Below are 21232 nucleotides of genomic sequence, written 5' to 3'. Positions count from 1 at the left end.
GGGCCTGATCCTGGGCTGGTCATGCTTGCTGGCCGGACTGGCCCCTTTACTGGGCTGAGCCACAGCATCGCTGTGAACCCCATATCAGTCTGGGATCTTTTCCTGTACTGGTGCCCTGATGAATGCGGAGTCTTGTAAGAGGAAGAAGACTGGTATGTGGTGTGGTTATCCTGCAATGTCCTACCATCACAACCTATTCCTGAACAAAAGGACTGGTGCCTTTGTTAATGCATGCCCAATGAGAGAGTTGTTTCCGTGTCCATTTTTATGGACTGCAGGTCCTCATCCACCTTTTTTTCCAAAGAGGGCAGATCCTTCGAAAGGCATATTTATGGCCCTGGACTGAACGTGTGGTAACAAATCTGTCGCCTTGAGACAACCCTGCCAGTGCAGGACCACACGGTTCCCCAGCTGGCGAAACCCAGTTTCTGCGATGTCTGCAGAGAGTGTAAGGGCATGGTCGGAAGCCAACTCGCTATCATGGAAGATGTCTAAGGCTTCTTGCTTTTTGCTGTCGGGTAGGAACTCCAGCAAGTTACCCAATTTGTACCACAGCTTGCGATCATAGCATGCGAGTATGGCCATTGCATTTTCCGCCCTGATATTCATGGCTGCAGTGGTGATAACTTTCTTACCAAAGGTGTCAAGTCATTATCCTTCCTTGTTTGGAGGGACAGCGCCGGATGAGGATGGATTAGCCAACCTTTTCCCGACTGCAGCTGAGACAACAGAGTCTGGTGTGGGTTGTGTATGGAGGCAGGAGTCAGGGCTCTCTGGGGCTCTATATTTCCTGTCAAACCAGTCTTTTTTGGCCGGTGCAGTTGCAGGATGTGCTAAGGTGATTAGGCCATCATCGCAGACATCTTCAGAAAGCAGGATAGACATGATGGATTTCCTGCGCTGTTCACTGCGCTGGTACAGAACACTTTACTTTCGTTGTTCCTCCGGCGCAAGGCCGAACATTGTGGACACCCTGGACATGAGAGCCTGGAAGGCTCTTACTTCATTCAGGGGTGATTCTCTGAGTGGAACATCATCTGGCTCCCCATTGGCTGTGATGAAATCGTCAAGTTCATCTATCTAGGTTGTGTGTGTGGAGGCCCCTTCATCGGGGTCTGTGTCTGTCCCTGTATCCAACAGCCTCTGTGGTGCTGACAGGTGCTTAACACCTTGGTGGTTATCCCTCCTGGGGGGGGAGGATGTTATCCATCTCCCTGGATGTGCCAGTGTTATAGCTGCAAGGATGTCCTTCTGGTGTTGTACCCTAGCCGGTGCAGGCAGATGTTGCTGCACGGTTGTCACTAGATAAGTGAGAGCAGATACAATGTCTAAAGACATCTCTCTTTGTGTAGGAGGAGTGATGGCTTGATCTGAATGCAGAGGGGTAAAGCTGGTAGCCAAATTTGGCTTGCCTTCCCACGCCTTCTGGGAGGTGATGATCTCTGCTCTGGAGAGGATGACAGTGATATGATGGCCTCTTCCTCTTTCTCCTTTGCCTCTGATAGGGAGAGAGCTGGCTCTGACACAATGATGCCCCCCAGCAGCAAGGCTACCCCAAGGTTAGGAAAAGATGCTCTCAGACAGGCAGTCAAAGCAGACACTGTACTGGTGTTTAAAACGCCAGTGATTATGGGTGTAATTACAATGGCCTGGTGGTAATTTTTGTCCATCAGCGAAGTCGTCGCCAAGGTTGTTGTGGTCGAATGTGTGACAGCCGTGGATGAAGATTGCGTCAACAAGATCCTCGTGGGCATTGGTGTAGTAGTTGATGACATGGTAGGCATAGCCGATAACGGCTTAGCTGATGACGAGATAGTCGTGGTCGTTGACAGCTTTGTTGACAGTTGTGATGAGGTAGTCATGGTCGTCGACAGTTTAGTTGACGATTGTGATGAGGTAGTCATTGTTGTGGTCGTGGCAGTAGATGGTTTAGTTGACGGTTGCTGTGAGACAATCATGGTCGTGGACGGTGTTGAATGCCTCGGGGTAGATGACCTGGAGTGAGGCTTGGTCATCGATGAAGACATTTTTGTTACAGATTTAGAGGACGAGGAGTTTGTTTTTGACCAAAAGATGAAGAGTGGCCCCCATATTTGGACGTGGACCTAGGGGAAGTTACACCTTCGGGCAATGGCAGGAGCTTCGGCTCTCATCCGCTGTTGACACCCATTGGGCACTGACCTTTGTCGAAGACCTGTCCTTGTGCGAAGACCCGGGCTTGTCAGTTGTGGAGTCCCTGTGCCTCTTCTTGGAAGCCTGGACTTCATGCGTCCTAAACCTATTGCTACAGGTGGTTCACTGGGCCGAACTGCCCCAGCCTAACGAAGCATGACTCTGTACTAAAACAGGGTCAGAGGCCCCGAATGGCATCCTCGAGCCAAACGACGATACAGCAGCGATGATCCCTCACCGTCATGTAGGAGAACGACTGGCAAATTCCGCAGTCCTGGATGACATGGTGTGGATGAAGGCAGTAGAGGCAGTCTTCGTGGTGATCCTCTATGTAGACATTCTTCATTCTACTGCTGGCACAGGCATTGAACTGGCTTTTCCTTGTGGATTCCGCCATGAGGTCGGTCCAACTACGCGGATGAAGCTTCATTGAAGAATACCGGTGGTTGAGCAGCCAATGGTAGCTGTCACCGCTAAAACTGTTCATCGAGTAGATGTCAAAAAATATCTATTTTTCATGAAAAGATTTGATTGTAGAAAAGTTGAAGAGATGATTTTGGAGGACTCCCTACAATAACGTGCGCTAAACAATCTGAGGATGGCCAACAAGTTAGGAGCTAAGGGAGATGTTCCTATTGGCTCTGGGCATTATGACCCAAAAATGACTATGATAGAGAATAAACGTGACTGAAAGTTTCAGTTTAAGTGTAAACTGCTCTATGTTACCGAGGAGCCCCAGCCTGACGACAGGGAATATTCACAGCATGTGAATCTATGAAAGATCCAGTGCTGGAGAACAAAGGTTTTCTTTGCTACAACTGAAGTTAGAGGCCAGCTGTTTAGGTGGAGGTACTCTTCCCCAGCAACAACTGTGACTAACTGAGCAACCAATCATAACAATGCAAAAGTTGGTAAGACAAAATCAGCAAAATCAGTATTAATCTCAACTTAATTATTCAGCACACCGCAATATCCTCCCCTGGCAGGATATGGCTTTGTATTAAGATTCACCTTCCCTCTACTGTGTAGGAGGGTATGCCTATGCCTCCAGGTATGAGAGGACATTGGCAATTCCAAATGCACCATGGCAGAGTTGTGGAGGCATAGCAGTGTGGAGAGAAATGTCACAAGTGACAGGACAAACAGCGCTTTGTAAATGAAAATCTTGTCATTAAATTGTTAACAGGCCTCTTGCCCTACTCTTTCGTTGAGAAACCTGGATTCCAGCATTCCCAGACATATATTTTTCTCAACTAAGGTGGGACCCCAAATTGTACAACGATGTTATGGCAACAGTGGGTCGGGTACTACAGCACACAATAAGCAAACAGGAAGAAACAAATGTAGTTTTCCTTTCAAGCTTAACACTTTGTACCGATTCAAGACTCTTTGTGCTGATTGGCAATTATGGCCTCAAAGCATGTCGAATAAGCTTGAGCTATTAAAGGCTAGTGATCATTTCAGGACGGCAGTGACTTCAATGGATCAAGTCGATTTGAGACCCTTCAAATCTGTAGGTGCCTTTGGTTTTCAAGAGTTTTGAATCCAACCAGGCCATGTAACTAGACAAAGGGCTTGATTAAAAGATTTCTTTGCAAGCAGAAAGGTGATTTTGCACACTTTTCAGCGTGCAAAATTAATTTCAGCGAGTCATGGGACTTTGTATTTCCTGGACTGTGCATGGGTGTTAGGGAGAATTCTCTGTTTAGGCTGAATTTCCTAACCTAGTAAGTCCCCCAGCAGCTTTGCTGGATTTCTGGAGTTTGTTTTTTCCATCCTGCCAAGAGTGAGACTCTTTTCCTCCCACTCTTGGACATGAATGTGTGTAATTCCTTTGAATATCAATGTGTTCTATGGGCTATGTGGTCTTTTACTCCATAGGGTCTCATATGTTTTTCTATGTGTGTTACACCGCACCCTACGTGCCGTAACACTGGGGCATCCTATCGGACCCCCACCATAGACTCCATACCCGGGGACTGACTACTGTCTCCCCGGGCATGTAAAGTCAACATTGGCTTTACTAGACCTAAATTTACTAACAGAACTAGTACAAACCATCTTATTGTGGACGTGCTAGTAGGGGTAATTCAATTACTCCTAGGTCTGTTACTCGAGGGGGCACTGTCCCGTCCCCCCTCGTCAAGTTTTGGCTGGTGGCAGTGGAAACTACTTGTTATGTTCGACCCCGAACATAACCCTATGGGATTCGTCCCATTGTTGGAGATTGATACTTTTCCTCGTCAATCTCTAACGTACCACCGGTCCACTTATCTTAAATAAGTTTATCGGATGGTATTTTCTGCCAGAACTCTGTTTTTAAAATGGCATCTGTGTTCGTCTCTGTGACTCCTAAACCAAAGGTTGAGCCCTTTGTTCCACTTTTGGCGGGCCTCTGTACAGAGACCCTCCCAAGTGGTGCCATTCTGTCTGGGTTACCACAGGGGCGGGGGAGGGGGTTTAGGCACCCTGGACCGAGTTGCCTTGTCAACTCCGGTCGCATTCTGGAGTGATTGGCCCAAGTGGTGAGCCTCCCAGCGCACCACTTAACAAGTGTTGATTGACAGCTAGGCTGAATGAGTGGGGGTTTTCTGCATAAAAGCAGTGCTTTTGGGACTGGATCTTCAGAAGTCGCCACAGGACCTAAGAATCTGACGAGGGTAACGCTGAGCCGACCTGCAACGACGACACCTCCGGTGGAGCCCTGCTGAACCGACTCACCACTTCCCGACGACAGAGGAGATCTCCCTGCCGGAAAGCCTCTTCCCCTGACTGGCGAGAACAACCAGTCCCCTTTGCTTTTTCTTCGCCTCAGGATGCAGTGGTCGAATTGCCCGTGCAGAGCACCCCGGCAACCGGATAGCCACTACCCCTGTACCGCGACCAAAAGGTGGTGCCTTGTGACGGAGCACTCCGCGGCTGGTCTCTTCCCCGGTGGTGCACCGGACTTCACTTTTCCTCGACGACGAGATCATCTCTACTCTTGGCAAAGACCCGACGTGCATCCACCACCAGGAACAACTGCCCCCGCCGGAGCTGTCTCTCCACAAACAAGGTACCGTGTCCACCTGGCTTCCCTTTCTGCCGGATCGAGTGAGGTGTCTTAATCCTCACCTTTCCGTTGGGTCGCCCCCAAGCTTTCTCTAGCGTGTTGTTCTGAACTGGTTCAATCTGCCGATAACAATTTGCTACAAAGACTCAAACGTATTTCCACTAAGAGACTTTTTGGGACATACCGCCTTGCCTCTCTCCGAGTGGGCCTGGCCTCTGAACTTTATTATCTATTGTGGTTCTTGCCTTGCATTTTTCCCGTGAAGTATTGAACTGTGTTGATTTCGTAACCTGCTTATTTTTCTCTCCCGTCCTAACTAATATTAGAGTGCCATCTAGGTTGAGGCATACACCTCTGTCTGAAAATAAGTGATGCTGGTCGAACCTAGACTTGTCGAAATATTATTAGGGGGATTGATCGTTTCTTCTTCGTAGAGTAATTGTAATTGAAGTGTTTGCCGTGATAGTGCCATAGTGTTTTCTATAGATGTTCCGTTATAAATAAATACCTTAATATCTTTACACTGAAGCCTCGTTGCGTGTTTGCTTGTCTTACTGTGAAGAATTTCCCTATATTGTATACTTCACATACTGCTTAACTCTTCTTGAGAGAAGTCTGACTGCTCAGCCACAGCTACCAAGTGAATCTGTGTGGTACAGACTGCTACCAAGTGGGTTTACTGCCAAACACCTGTAGTCCTTAATCTTTTGCAGTGGTCCCAGAGGGAACTGCACAGGTTTCCGCCTAACAATGGGTCCATCACGACTTTGCGTTCAGTCACCACTGTGCGCGACCCCCCAGGCAAAGTGTGGGACGGGCCTATGCAAATAAATAAATGGGGGGCCGAACCTGTATATTCCCCATTCTCCCTGCAGAATGAGGAATAACAATGAATAACCTGGGCGTGTTGATGGATGGGCCATGCAGTGTAATCACAGGCCCTGTTAAGCACAAACCTAACCGAATTCATGGAATCCAACGTGCAACTTCATGTCGGGAACACACGCAAACCTTGTGGACTCACTGCCACATGATAGGAGGTGCAGAGCACTGTGTGCATAGGGTCCAAAGCGCAAACTTTATGTTATGTTATGTTAGGAGTACATATAATGCGCACTTTTGCCCAAAGGCATCTTGGTGCAAGGAAAAGAAGAGGTACCGGACCGAACTGTGGCCCTAAAATAAGAAGGTTTTCATCGACCTTCTAAATTGAAAATGGTTCACCAGGCCTCTAAGGCTAGATGGGAGCCCATTCCACAGTGTACTGGCTGTGTATGAGAAGGCATGACCACCCACGCTGGCCAGATGGACCTTGAGGATAGCCACTAAGTTGGCGTCACCGGAGCGCAGTGGCCTGCCCTGGATGAAGGGGGGAAATTAGTCCTGCAGATATTCCGGTCCCTGCCTAAAGAAGACACAGTGTACCAAGCATAAGGTTTTAAACATAATCCTCTGCGTCACCGGGAGCTAATGCAGTGATCGAAGCACATGACTTAAGTGGGCTCCCTAGGGGAGGTGATAGCCACCCTAGGTGCTAGGTTTTCCAACACTTGTAAACAGTGTATCATCACAGGGGTTGTGCCAAATAAAGTGTGTTACAATAGTCGATCCGACTGGTAATTAAAGAGGCCACTACCAGTGGTTTCAGACTTTCAGGCAAGAAAGGCAGAACTCTGTGCAGCACTCTAAGCAGCAGACTGCGCTGACTTGAGATAACATTGATAAGTCAGATGACAGAAAAATCCCTACATTCTTGACCACCTTCACTGGAATGGGAAGGTCACCCAAAGTAGAGGGCCAGAAAGAATCAGACCATAGAGCAGAAACAGAAGGAGAACCCACCACCAGGATTTCGGTCTTGTCCACATTCAGCTTCAACCAATTTGCATTCATCTAGGTTCCCACTGCCGACAGAAACTCCCGTAAATTTCACGAGCTACAGTCCCCTGATCCTGTTCAAGATGGACCAGGATCTGAGTGTTGTCGGCGTAGGAATAACACCAGAAGCCGTAGGAACGGATTAGGTAAAGTAGCAGCTGAATATAGATGTTAAAGAGCATAGGGGACAAGCCCGACCCCTGAGGAACACAACAGAATAGAGTGCGTGAAGAAAAAACAAAAGGAGGCAAAGATAGTGATTGACCTCTGCCAGCGAGGAAAGATGCAAACAAATCTAGGACGGGCCCAGAGAGGTCTGCCGTCTGCAGGCGAGATAGCAGGATGGTGTGGTTGACTTTGTCGAATGCTGCCAACAGATAGATATAATAAAATCAGGGCTCCCACTCCCCCTGGTCCACCAACATGGTGAGATCATCGACCACAGACACCAGGACAATATAGGTGCCCCGTCCTGTAGAAACCCCGACTGAAAGGAGTAAAAAAAGAGTGACAATTCAAGAAAAGAAGAGAGAAGGGGTGCTTTTACAGACTCCAGTAGCTTTATGAAAAAAGGAAGAATAAAAATAGGGTGAAAGTTAGCCAGCACGGACACATCCAGCAAGGGTTTTTAGAGGAGGGGGATCACCATAGCCTGCTTCAACTCAGTAGGAACCATACCCGTACGACAGGTGAAATTCACTGCCTCCACAACCCAAGGGACCATGGCCAGCAAGTTTGTTTTGAGAGTGGCCAGAGTGATGGGGTCAGATGGATCTGCTGACTTCAGGTGCTCTGCTGCCTGTACAACTTCCATGGCTGAAAATTCAGGAAAAATGTTCCATCCGGTGCCATTGGCCGCCACCTTATCCCAGGTCGGGTTTATTAGTATGTGCGGTTTACCTCCTGAGATATTATCACAGATTTCCACTACCTTAGTGTAGAAAAAGTCTGACAACGAGTCACACAAGGCTTGAGAGGCAGGCATAGATGGGGAGAACCGCATGGCCGAGGAGAATGAGTTTACCAAAGAGAAGAGTTCTGTAGATTGATTAAAAGAAGACTCCACATTACTAGGAAAGTAGGATTGTTTAGCTGTTATCACCTCCTGATGAAATAGTCTAGCAAGGTGATGGAAGGAAACCTTTTCCGCATAACCATGTGCACAGCGCCATTTACGCTCCACCTGTCTAACCTGCAGGCGGGATGCTTTCAAAGAATCAGTAAACCAGGGCTCAGAAGGGCATTTCCTGGCCTGGACTAATTTAAGTGGAGCTATATGATTTGTGACATCAACTAGGATGCCATAGAGTAAAGAAAAATACATATTCATATTGCCAACAGCCTTACAATGAGATAAAATCTCGGAGGACAGCAACTGGGGGTCAACTGTATAGCAGTTATATCTCCAGGATGTGACTAGGAGCCCTTTGGCCCACCCTGTAGGGCTCAGAATATTGAAACAAATAAGGCTGTGTTCATACCACAGTACCTGCTTCCCATGCACACCAGAAATACTGGTTACCGACGAGAAAATCAGGTCCAAGATACCACCCCGAGTGTGTGTCGGGTTACAGACAAATTGTGCCAGTTCCAAATCCAGCATGGGCTCATGGAATTGAGAAAGTTCCCAAGGCAACGGCACATTAAATATCATATTAAAGATTCCCATGTTTGACATGAAGAGCCACAATAAAACCCCAAAAGGGATTAAAAAAAGACACATAGGGTCCAGGAAGGTGATATATGACAAGAAAATGCCACGAGAAAGAGACTGATAGTATAAGACGTACCAACAATGCTTCCATTTGTCCATTTGCAGCTTGTGGGCCGGGAGGGGAGGGGTAATAGAGATATGAAAAGAGGACTTAAATATTACTGCAACCCACCCCCCCCCATGGGCAGATGCCCGATCCAGCTGGACAATACTATAGTGACCAGGAAAGGTATGAGAGAATATTGGAGAGAATGCTTCTGTCAGCCAGGTCTCGGTCAAAAAGACCTGGTCAGGTTACTTTTCAAACAGCATCTCGTGCATGGGACACCATCAAACGGGCGTTAATAAGTAAGGCTGCCAGATGTTCTTAACCTGTGGCTTTAGCCGTTGCACCACATAACCCAAACGTTGACATACCTGTCAGTAAAATCAGACCGGCAGGGCAGAGGGCAAGTAAAGCATCATGTGAATAATTCCTGAATAACACAACCCCCCTCTGGACCTGGCTGTGACCTGGACAGGCCCATACAGGCTTAACTTTTGCACAACTTTGACGTGGCAAGCACGTGCCCGCTACAGTGTCTGCCTGAAGGCTCTATTTCTATCATTGGACATTACCAGAGCCAATCCAGTCCTCCTACCGACAGGCAGTGAGGACAGACTGCCCCTGGTGATGAGCGAGAGGAATGGGGATTACAAAGGTAAGGTTTACATTGCAATTTAGTGGTGACTGCAGGTAGCTGAGGTGCCACTTAGAGTTAGGGGTGTTCCCTGCACATTAGCAGGTGCCGCCTTGAATTACGTGGTTTCACACGCAGATTATATAGGCGCTGCCCTGAGTTATGAGAAATGGAATGCAGATCATCAGAGTGCAGTTTTGGGTTACGGATTGCTGCATTGGTTGCGGGGGTGATTACGTGCAGTATTACAAGGGTGCTCGATGTGGGGATTATTTAGGTTTAGAGGTCACTATATGTTGCTTTTTTTTGTTTGCGGAGGGGGCATGTTGTGAGCTTTCCTGGCGTAACTGGCGCCTCGGGTTATTTTGAGGTTATAATTCCATGAATACGTAGAGCATGCAATACAAAGTTGTTTTACGTGCACAATACTTTGCGGGGTATTTGCGCATTTTCTGTAAATCATCCCAAAGTATTCTACCCATAGTCTAAATGCTTGAGCCAATTCAGAACACTCTGTACCAATTTATGGCGATATTAATTCAAAAGGCCTCATCATGGGTTGGGAGGTATCCCAGTGCTAATTGCACCACGATACTGACCAATGCTATTTGCGTTACCGCAACTCGGTCAGGCGCAATTTGTGCCACATGCCTAGTTGTGGTGGGGAGGTAAATCCCCATTCCCATTGGGTCCCTTGGACCCAATGGGGACTTCTTGGAGCTATTAGTGCGGCGCAATTCGATCTGCGCTAAAAGTGCTGAAAAGGGGAGATTTTTACCTCTAGTCAAAAGCTGCAGGTAAAACTCCCACTTTCTGCCCAACTCGTGATAGGGCTGTGTGGTAAATGCAGCGGTAATAGTGTTACTGCCACATTGTACCGCTCTTCCCAACTCATGATGAGGCCCAAAGTGTTTTGAGTCAGCTCGAGATTCCAGCCATGGCTGGATGCCATAAAAATCCCAATGGGACCCTTGCGAGACTCTTCAAATCGAGACGGAATATAAAAAGTTGGATCAGTACTAGTAAAGAGGTAGGGACACAGGAGTCAAGCTCATAATTTTAACCCTGAACTCCAACATTATAGACGAGTTCTCATTATCATTTACATCACCCACTCTCCAACTCAGTGACGTATTTAAATCAGTTTACGTGAACAGCGGGCCGTTAAGGGTCACATCTGTATTGAACCAGTTAATGTTTTTAAACAAGAAGTGTTTTCCTCCCTGACACTTTGTGGGGTCTGCAAGCTTTGGCTCTCCAGATGTTTAGGAGTAAAACCCCTAGCTGACATAGTCAGTGGTGATGGGGTTTATGAGCGTCGTTTGATCTTGTGAGCTGTAGGTTTCATAACCCATTGGGAGATCAAGCTAAGTTGTACACAAGTCGTACCGACGTGAGAGATATGCCTTTTTAATACCTTTAGAGAATATTAGGCAACGCCAAATAATTATGCATAAAGAGCCAATTACTACAATATGAAGCTGTGCACCCAGGAAAGAAGTTGGCAAGAGCTGCACGGCTCCATATTTGTAATGTTTCCACAACAAGTTGCCTTTTTCATCTGTCATCAGCCTGATGTTATATTTTGTGTGCAACGTGTCTGTAGGGCCCATTCTGCATCCACATTTGGAGTGTATCTCCATTTTGGCTGTTTTATGCTGAATTGCAAATGTAAATTGGGTAATGAAACACCTATTATTAGCATGCTTAGAAGCGGGGGAAATGCAGCGTGAAATGCTTTATAAACACATGATATTATTATAACACTCGCATTTGAAGTAATCGAAGTGCACCTATTCAACGAGAAGATCCTACATTTTGGACATGAAACTACTTACAGGGCAGCTTCGGTGAAAGACTTTCCCTCGAAATCTCTGGACAGGTAACTAGTCATGACACTGTTGTCCATGCCGTCCTGGTACAGCTGGCGCCAGTTGCTTCCTCTGGGCTGCAAAGGAGTACAGAACAGACATTGGGATATGTGTACCTGCGTCACACATACGTTACAGGATCTCGGAGGGGGCAGCCTTTTAGAGTGTGTCTTAGAAAGTTTGGTATAGGGTGGAGGAACATAGGTAATGCACATGAAGATGAAGGATTTCCAGTGTCAGAAAAGAGATTGGGCCTCATTATAAGTTTGCCGGTCCAGTAACAACGGTACCGGTAAGCTTGCCAGTACCGTTGTTACCGGACTGGCAATCTACAAGTTCTGCTCTCGGATGCCTTCCCGCCGACCAGGTCTGACCTGGCACGCATACCGGCACCCGCGAGCAAAGCATATCCGACGCACCGGCATCGTTCACGAATGGTGCCAGTGAATCCGACCTCCCTATTCCCATTGAGCCCTAGAGGGCTCAATGGGAATGTGGAGCATTTTTTTCCGGCGCCCGCAAATGGGCAATTACCAGGTCTAGCGGGGTCGTAATGACCCGTTAATTGCCCATTCACGGGCGCCAGAAAATGATACCGGCGGCAGCCGTGCTTCTTTTAACGGCACGGCTACCGCCGGTCTCATAATGAGGCCCATTCTAATAAACATGACTTTTGTCCTGGTCGTTGGGAATACAATTTTCAACAGCACTAGTCAGCTTAGTCAATGATGTGGGAACATGGAAGTTAAAGTACAAACATCTGGAGGGCCTCAAGATGATGACCCCTGACCTATAGATCAAGTATGTTAGATCAGGAGCTCTACCAGCAGAACACGTATTATCTACACATGTAACTGAAAAGATAATTGACTTCTCAGGGGTCTCCAAACAACTTGTAGTGAGAGTATTGTATACCAATATCTTCTTAAAAACATCTATTTTAAAAAGCATTTTACTGAAAGCCCCCCCAATTCTCCAATTTTGCCAACATGGCATTTTTAACAGCTCCTGCACCTGGACTAATGGATGCACAGAACGCAACTCACAGTACTGCACTCCTGTTAAAATATGCCAGCCCAAACCATGGCTACCCAAACCTAACCTTGTACAGCACTAATCTGCTCTCGAGCTAGGCCCAGGCTTTAAACAATAAAAAAAAAACTATGAATAAATAAATACAAAATAAAATAAATCTGAATAACGTTAATCCAATCAAATACATTGAACAGTGTGGGAATTGCTATTTTCAAACAAAAAAGATAGATATGGAAAGGAAAAAGGACATTAACAAAAGTGGCGAAGCTGATATTTATGAGGACATTTTCTTGAATATGTTTTCACATGATACTGCATCACATAAAGTGCCAGGGTAAGAGCATAGGTGTACACATGTGTGCTCTTTTCAGAACCTCACATGTTTAAAACAAAAACTAATTATGAGATTGGAGTCCATTGTGTTTACTGCTTTGAAATACCTATTTACACAATGCACTACTTTTTATGTGTTCATGGAAGTAAACATTTTATGTGATCCCAGCTGATAATAGTGTTTTGTTTTAAAAAGAAGTTGTATTTCAAATACCACATATTAGCATAGTTATCAGCATACCCACAATGAGGCCTTAGTCCACAGTGGTAACAAAATACAGCATGGGCTTTTCAACAATCTCTTAACAACACATGGGGTCATCATATATTTCCCTGGAAAGCATGTCATTTTTAAAAGTGTCAAAAACTGGAACAATGTGTTCTCCATCATCTCTCCAGGGCACGTGAGTTCACCAGTTGTTTTTTGGAGCAGTGTTACACGAAACCAATAACTATAACTCATTTTAAAATGCATTGTCCTCAATTATAGGTTTCATTGGTATTTGCGGGCATCACAAGGCAGACATAATAATAGGAATCTTGCTTGTCTCTAATTGGCACATGGAGTTATTCGTGTTTTAGGACTAAGCATGGTTGAAACCGTAGAAATAGGGCAGGTGTGGCTCCATTTAAGGATTAGTCATGTTAGGAAATATATAAGACAGGAGACTGCTAGAGCAGTTGTGGGAATACACTTTAGAGGAGGGAGGGGTAGGCAAGGTACAGGACATGAGGTTTGCAATAGGCTTTAAGTGGGAACATGTATAAAATGTAAGTAGGATTTAGTTGAGGGAGAGGTAGAACATGAAATTAGAACAGGCAATCTGTCACTAGACCTGTGATGCCTTTTCTACATACTAGTAAGCGGTCCAACTTGCATGACTTAAACACACATGATACTTATTGTCGGTGTGATGAAAAGAACACAGACATTTTTTGGCGGCATCTAAGAGACTGCATTATGTTCAGAGGCGGCAAAGGCCTCATTACAAGTTTGGTGGTGTGGGAAAAAAGTGCCATTAATTCCGGTTCTGCCATTTTATGTGAGCAACAGAATTACTACAATTTTTCTGGCACTGCCAAATTATCATTTTTGGTGGCTTTTCTGCCGGCAGCATTGCAGTGCAGTAAATCTACTGATTTTTGGGAGGAAAAGTGGCGGATTCAAAAGTCAGAAGATTTACTGCTTTCTAATTCCGCCAGTGGTAAATGACCCAAAATCCCCAATGGAGTCCTATGTTCTCCAAAAATGGGGGATTATATTGCCATAATGCCACTTGTAATCCTATGCTAAACCCACGTGACCAACGGGCAGTAACGGTAAACAATTTTGGCAGTAACTCTGCAGAATTACTGCCAAACTCATAATGAGGCCCAAATCCTTCCTTTTAGTTGCACTGCAAATTCTAGTTGCAGGGAAAATAACCTATAATTTTGGTGGACAAGACAAGAGTATATTGAGTGATTGTAAATTATTAAGTCATCTTTTAGTGGCCAGACTTGTGGAGAAAAAAAAATTATTTGACATGTTAGGCAACAGCGTATTACATTCAATGTCTGTAACTGAGGGATAAATTATGTTGGCTATGCAGTGCAGAGATTAATTTGTGTAAAAGTTGAGATTTGGTTGTGCCATGCAGAGAAGTCTTTGTTGTGCCACTAATCTGATGGTGACACAGGCATTGGCGCATTGTTGTCATAATCATTTTTCAGCAAAATAGTGTTCCATGAAGAGCATCAACGCACAATGTCTAAAGAGTATACAACAGCTAAAAAGGCCAATAGCCTCAAACACGCAGACAGAATCTGTGTCATTGAGGGCATAAGAGGTGTACAACTAAGTATGGGGAACCTAACAATGTCCATTGTGAGACTTGCAGAGCCATACAAAATCAAATCAGGGTGCAACTGACCATCACAAAGATTCAACTAATTAAAGTGTTAGCATTGTAGCATTTACAAATGGTAACAGCTAGTGTGTCCAGAGAATACGAGCACCCCTTGCAGTCCGAAGAGGAGCAATGTGATGCTAAGCATGATGGTACCATGATGGTACCAGAAGATTCAAGAACATGCGTGGAGGGTGGCATGGGTGCTCAACCAACATAAAGCTAGCAAAGAAAGAATGTGGCACTGATACATATGGTGTCAGAATTGGGATTCAGCAGACCCCACAATAGAGGTCGACCTATGAAAATGTAACACGGAAGAGTCACCAGAAACAGGAAACATTGTTTACTTGCTCATGCCTTAAGGTACACACACACATGTCAACTCCTGCTCCTCCTTTCCATGAGTACTCAGAGTGAGGCATTCTAAAACCTGCTCAAAAGGCTACAGTTTTCCCTGAAATTGTGGAAAACCCAGAGTTCATTCTATGTACACAGGATTTATTGAACCCCTGTCTCCTGTATAATGTTCTCCCTTCAGCTGTGGGGTTACTCGTCCCCCTTCAAACCCTTGACATATACATCAAATGTTCGGTTCAATGCATAGAAAGGTGCACAGTGGCTACTTGCTGTAACGTTGCCAAGCTTCATGCCTGAAGTTATGCAATTATAGTTCATATTTCCTCCTCTCTTACATTGGGCCCTTCACAACTGTCATGTTCACAGAATAGACTGTCATTCTAATCTGTCACTGCTGTTATGTTGTGTCACAGATGGCAAAGAAAACACTAATTTCCGGTTCGTGTGCATTTGTTCCAGTTCTCAAAGCAGCATTGTTAGGATGTACACTCAGTCAATTGCCCTCACACTATTTGGGAAACAATCAATATCGTCAAATGCAGACTTCTCACTCCCCCCATCCAATGCAGCCTTGAGGAAGTAGGTACATTTTGACATGTGCCTCAGTAAAATAGTCAATCCATCCGGACAGAACTTCGAGAAGGCAGGAAGGGACACAACAGTTCTGAATGCTACTGCTGAACGGAGCAAGATGCACAACAATTGTAACATGGAGAAGAGTTTCACAAGAGGAGCAATCAAATAAAAATTCATCTATGTGGTTGCAAGTCTGCCTTTAGGAAATACAACATGGGCCTCATTACAACTCAGGCGTTAAGGGTTAACGCCACCGTTAACCCTTAACGCCTGATTCTGATTTTAACGCCTGCTTTCAGCAGGCGTTAAAATCCAAGGCGCTAACCTGCCATGGTGCTAATTACGCCGCCGTAATTTACGGCGGCGTAATTAGCGCCTTCCCCGCTCCCATTATGCCCTATGGGGCAAAAATGGGAATGGGGAAGGGAAAATCGGAAATGGGGATTTACCGCCCCACTCACCTTGGAATGGGGCGGTAAATCCGCCATCCACCATGGTATAAACGGAGTTTACACCATGGTGGTAAAGTTGGTGCACTTAGCACCAAGGTTGTAATGAGGCCCATACATTATACATTCCTCAGACATGTTAAACCTCACAAAAAACAAAACATCATCTCTTTTCTCTTTGTTATGGCTAATGCAGGTGCACATTGTGCAGCAGCAGTGCTCTTCCTGTGAATGCAGCACATCTGTATGCCATTTTTTCCATATTTCTTGAAAATGTCTAGGTCCCATTAAATCTTGGATGTCCCCTCACTATGTGATGCTCAATGCTGGGAAGACTGCAGTCCTCTTTTTTCCGCTAATACCCTATCTCCTCCCCCTCCTGCTTCCTTTATTTCCTTTCCTCAGTCCCAGCTCTCAATCTCACCTATGGCCTGAAATCTTGGCCTTCACTTGGACTCTAATCTTTCCTTCTCTCATCATATCTCTCTAACCTCGCGCTCCTGTCACTTCCACCTTCACAATATTCCCAAAGTGTGTCCATTTCTCACCTTTCAAGCTTCTAAACTTCTAATTTCTTCCTTAATTTTTTACCAACTCTTCTACTGCTCTACTGCCCTCCTCGGACTTCCTAGTTGTCGTCTTACCCCTATCAAATCTGTATTCAATTATTCTATCCGTCTTCTATGTCTTCTCTCTTTTTGAGATTATATTTCCTCCTATCTTGCCACTCTTGGCTGGTTACCCTTTCATACTCAAATTAAATTAAATGTTCCCTGTCTTGTTTTCATGTCCCTCTATGGTCTTGCTCCTAGCTATCTCACTGCATTGATATCTTTCTATACTCCTAGTTCTCTAGGCTCTTCTTCTCAGTTTCTATTGGTAACACCTCGTCCCCCTGTGCCCAATCCCATTTTCGCACCTTCGAGCTTCTAGCCCCTCTTTACTGCAATGATCTTCCTGCTCTCTTTTGTTCTATTTCTGTCTAGTCTTTATTTCATGGGTCGCTGAAGTCTCATTTGCTGCAACATCCCTGATTGATTGTTTTCTGAACCTTTATTCTTTTTTATTGTGCCGTCTCTTATCATCTGTACAGCGCCTTGGCTTAAGGCGTGTTACGAAATACAAATAAAATACAAGATACAAAAGGATGTACCATTTGGTAGACAACTATCAGTTTGTCATTTCAACATTCAGCACTCCCTTATTGTTATAAGTCAGATTGAGTGCATGTTAATCCTTTTAAATTATTAAAAAGTTATTAGCTAATGTTATTAGCACCTCGTGTACATTCAAAGTCATTAGCCACCTCTGTGAAGTAATTGGTTCTTTTGTTTGCATGTCAACCTATTATTTAATAGGACCTATTTTTGTTCATTTCTGTTAAGATTTGTGTAAACTATTGGTGGAACTAGTTGTTATATGTGTCTCGTTCCTTTCACTTGTGAACTTGTACACCTTTTGAATATGTATCCTTGATAAATGTCATGACAGTTTTGCAGTTTATGTATAAGGTGCCCAAATGTATGAGCATTAAATGCCCTTTTATTTTTCAATAACCTAACTGAGTACAACTTTGTGTAGATAGAACTATGTGATGCTGTTGTATAACATGATACTATAGTTCACAACATCAGTGTATGTCAGCCACAGCCACAACTCTGTCATGTCTATCAGCACCTTAACCATCAGAAGAACATAGGAGGACACTTTCTGTTGTACCAGAAAGCCCAATGTGTGGAAAGACAACTCACCACCTGAACTGTGTGCTATGTAACTGTGTGCTGGGGAAAGCCTGTTATCAGTTTGGCTACTACATCTTTGCAGTGTTACATGATGTAACACTATGCACAGAAATAAATACCTCCAATGCAGCTCTTTCACCACCAGTGGGCAATCACCATCGACCACCAGTGTGTACTGTCTCCCCGGAAATTATTGGAGCTGTTATTCCATAGCTGTAGTGTATGACTGGGAGTAACTGGCTTGTTCTAGATACTATTAGTGTTTGTGCTTATACTGTTATGTTCTTGTGTCCCAGTCCTGCAATTGACTAACTACAGTTATGCCCAGAGAGACACATTCCAATAGGAAACACAGCAGCATCACTGGCAATTATCTTTAATTCCCCTTCTGAACAAGAAGCTGCAAAATGAGCATTTTGGTCAACTCCATTGCCTGTTGCCATGGAAGCACAACCAATGGAAACACATGACATGGGGTTTACCACATTTATTTGCTGCACTGCTTTTACATGTTCTTTGAACACAAGTAGCTTCTTCTTTGTGCTTTAAAATCTAAATAGTTGCTTTCAAATCACACCATCAGCCCATGGCTATTAATGACAAAACGATGCCAAATTTGCAAAACTAACAAATTAGGATTTTCAAAATCTACCCTCTTTAACTAGTACATTGTGCGATATTGTGTTACATACCCTTTATTGCCTTAATGTGTTACTTCTTCTTTATTATGCACAGGTAAAATATATTCACATTTAATTCTGTGGGAGAATAATGCATGTTCCGTAAATCTTCACCACGTCGAATACACATTGCCATTTGTTCATGCATTGAATACTAGATGATCCTAGGGCCTATTCTCAGTGGGCAGCCTTTTACAAGCTGCAGACGAAACATGCAAACATGTACTTTCAGAACTGGTGGAACATAATTAATTGCATTTCTGCTATCTGACGGATTCACAGCAGTGTTCTGGTAATGTAAGCATGCAGATCACCACTATGTGGGATCACATTTGCCTGTTAATTTAGTTCTGGTCTGGACTATCCACTTCCCTCCAATTATCTCCATACCTCCTTTCTCAATTTGTATCACTCCTTTTTAAACTAAGTAGTCAGGGGTGCAAATTGTGGCTTCCGAAACTCTTTGTGCCCATCGCCTCACACTTGGAGAGCCACTCTCATAACATTTGGGAGCGATTCTTCTGATAACACCTCCACCTGCACTTTCCCCATCATCTTTTCAAATGTTTAGTCTGACACCAATCAAAAGGTATTCATCATTCAGTGACATCCATCACAGCCATGACGTTCAGCTCCCCCAATGTGTCGCCATCTGACAATCCTGGTAGCACATGCTTGTTTGATATACCTTTTGGCCCTTTGTGCCTAGCCAAATACCAGCACAATGAGAAGATTAACATAAGATGCCGTGGTGGGGTAGAAGAGCGTTGGCAGTGAGAACAAGGACATGTTCAGGAGTAGAAAAAAGGTCACAGGCACCCCTCTCTTGTTGGGCCTCAGTGAGCTGGAGCTGTGCCTCTCTGAGCACAGTGCACAAGGGGTCCACGTCTGGGTTCCTCCAGGTAACTTAGGGTGACCAACCCCAAGTTCCTTACAAAAATACAAAAAAGGTAGGAGGTGCGCCTCTCTAGAACAAAACATGGCATGATAACCAGATTGTGGTTTTTATCCACTTTGAGAGTCTGCAGCCATCACTTTTAGCACACTGTAATTTTCGCAAGGGAGAAATAACCATTTGCATATCAGTCGTTCTCGAAACGAAATGACAGGAAAACCGGCTTTGAACAAGAGTACCAACAGCAACCCCATACACGTGTTTCAGCCTTGTTGGGCCTCATCAACGAGGTGCAGCATTGCCTCTCTGAGCACAGTGAGCAAGGGGTCCACGTCTGAGTTCCCCCAGGTAACCTAGGGTGACCAACTCCAAGTTCATTACAAAAATACATGAAAGGTAGCAGGTGCACCTCTCTAGAAAGAACGTGGCATGATAACCTGTTATGTGGTTTATACCCACTTTGAGAGTCCGCATCCATCGTTTTTAGCTCACTGTACTTTTCACAAAGGAGAAATATCCATTTGCATATCAGTTTTTGTCCCACCCACAAGGGCAGTCCAGCACTGAAATGCCAGGAAAACCTGCTTTGAACAAGAGTACACACAGCAACCCCATACACGTGTTTCAGCCATGTTTGGCCTCAACAATGAGGTGGAGATTTGCCTCTCTGAGCACAGTGAGCAAGGGTCCACGTCTGGGTTCCCCCAGGTAACTTATGGTGACCAACCCCAAGTTCCTTACAAAAATACAATAAAGGTAGCAGGCGCCCCTCTCTAGAAAGAACATGGCATGATAACCTGTTCTGTGGTTTTTACCCACTTTGAAAGTTTGCAGCCATCGCTTTTAGCTCACTGTACTTTTCACAAAGGAGGAAATATCCATTTGCATATCAGTCTTTGTTCCGTCCACAAGGGCAGTCCAGCACCGAAATGCCAGGCAAACCTCTGTTGAACAAAAGTACCAACAGCAACCCCATACAAAACTTTCGGTCTTGTTGGGCCTCATCATTGAGGTGGAGTGGTGCCTTTCTGAGCACAGTGAGCAAGGCCTCCACGTCAGGGTTCCATCAGGTAACTTAGGGTGACCAACCCCAAGTTCCTTACAAACATACAAAAAAGGTAGCAGGTGACCCCTCTCTAAAAGAACATGGCTTGATAACCTGTTCTGTGTTTTTTACCCACTTTGAGAGTCTGCAGCCATTGCATTTAGCTCACTGTACTTTTCACAATGGATTAATATCCATTTGCATATCAGTCTTTGTCCCACCAACAAGGGCAGTCCAGCACTGAAATGCCAGGAAAACCTGCTTTGAACAAGAGTACCAACAGCAACCCCATACAAGTGTTTCAGCCTTGTTGGGCCTCAACAATGAGGTGGCGCTTTGCCTCTCTGAGCACAGTGAGCAACGGGTCCATGTCTGGGTTCCGCCAGGTAACTTATGGTGACCAACCCCAAGTTCCTTACAAAAATACATAAAATGTAGCAGGCGCCCCTCTCTAGAAAGAACATGGCATGATAACCTGTTCTGTGGTTTTTACCCACTTTGACAGTCCACAGCCATCGCTTTTAGCTCACTGTACTTTTCACAAAGGAGGAATATCCATTTGCATATCATTCTTTGTCCCTCCCACAAAGGCAGTCCAGCACTGAATGCCAGGTAAACCTCCTTTGAACAAGAGTACGAACAGCAACCCCATACACATGTTTCAGTCTTGTTGGGCCTCATCAGTGAGGTGGAGCTGTGCCTCTCTGAGCACAGTGAGCAAGGGGCTCACGTCTGAGTTCCCACAGGTAACTTAGGGTGACCAACCCCAAGTTCCTTACAAACATACAAAAAGGTAGCAGGTGACCCCTCTCTAAAAGAACATGGCATGATAACCTGTTCTGTGGTTTTTACCCACTTTGA

General features: G+C 45.1%; 1 protein-coding gene across 1 annotated transcript in view; it reads right to left on the bottom strand.

Annotated features, from left to right (window-relative positions):
• Positions 1-21232, bottom strand: part of LOC138491456 (calcium-activated potassium channel subunit alpha-1-like) — a 1832603-nt gene that overhangs the window by 851803 nt on the left and 959568 nt on the right. The window contains exon 15 of the mRNA XM_069617974.1: positions 11335-11444. Within this exon, the coding sequence (XP_069474075.1) occupies positions 11335-11444 (110 nt within the window). The remainder of the gene's footprint in view (positions 1-11334; positions 11445-21232) is intronic.

This window comes from Ambystoma mexicanum, chromosome 10 (assembly GCF_040938575.1).
Source record: "Ambystoma mexicanum isolate Mex_15411 chromosome 10, UKY_AmexF1_1, whole genome shotgun sequence".
NCBI classification, from domain to species: domain Eukaryota; kingdom Metazoa; phylum Chordata; class Amphibia; order Caudata; family Ambystomatidae; genus Ambystoma; species Ambystoma mexicanum.
This window is presented reverse-complemented; position numbering and strand designations above follow the sequence as displayed.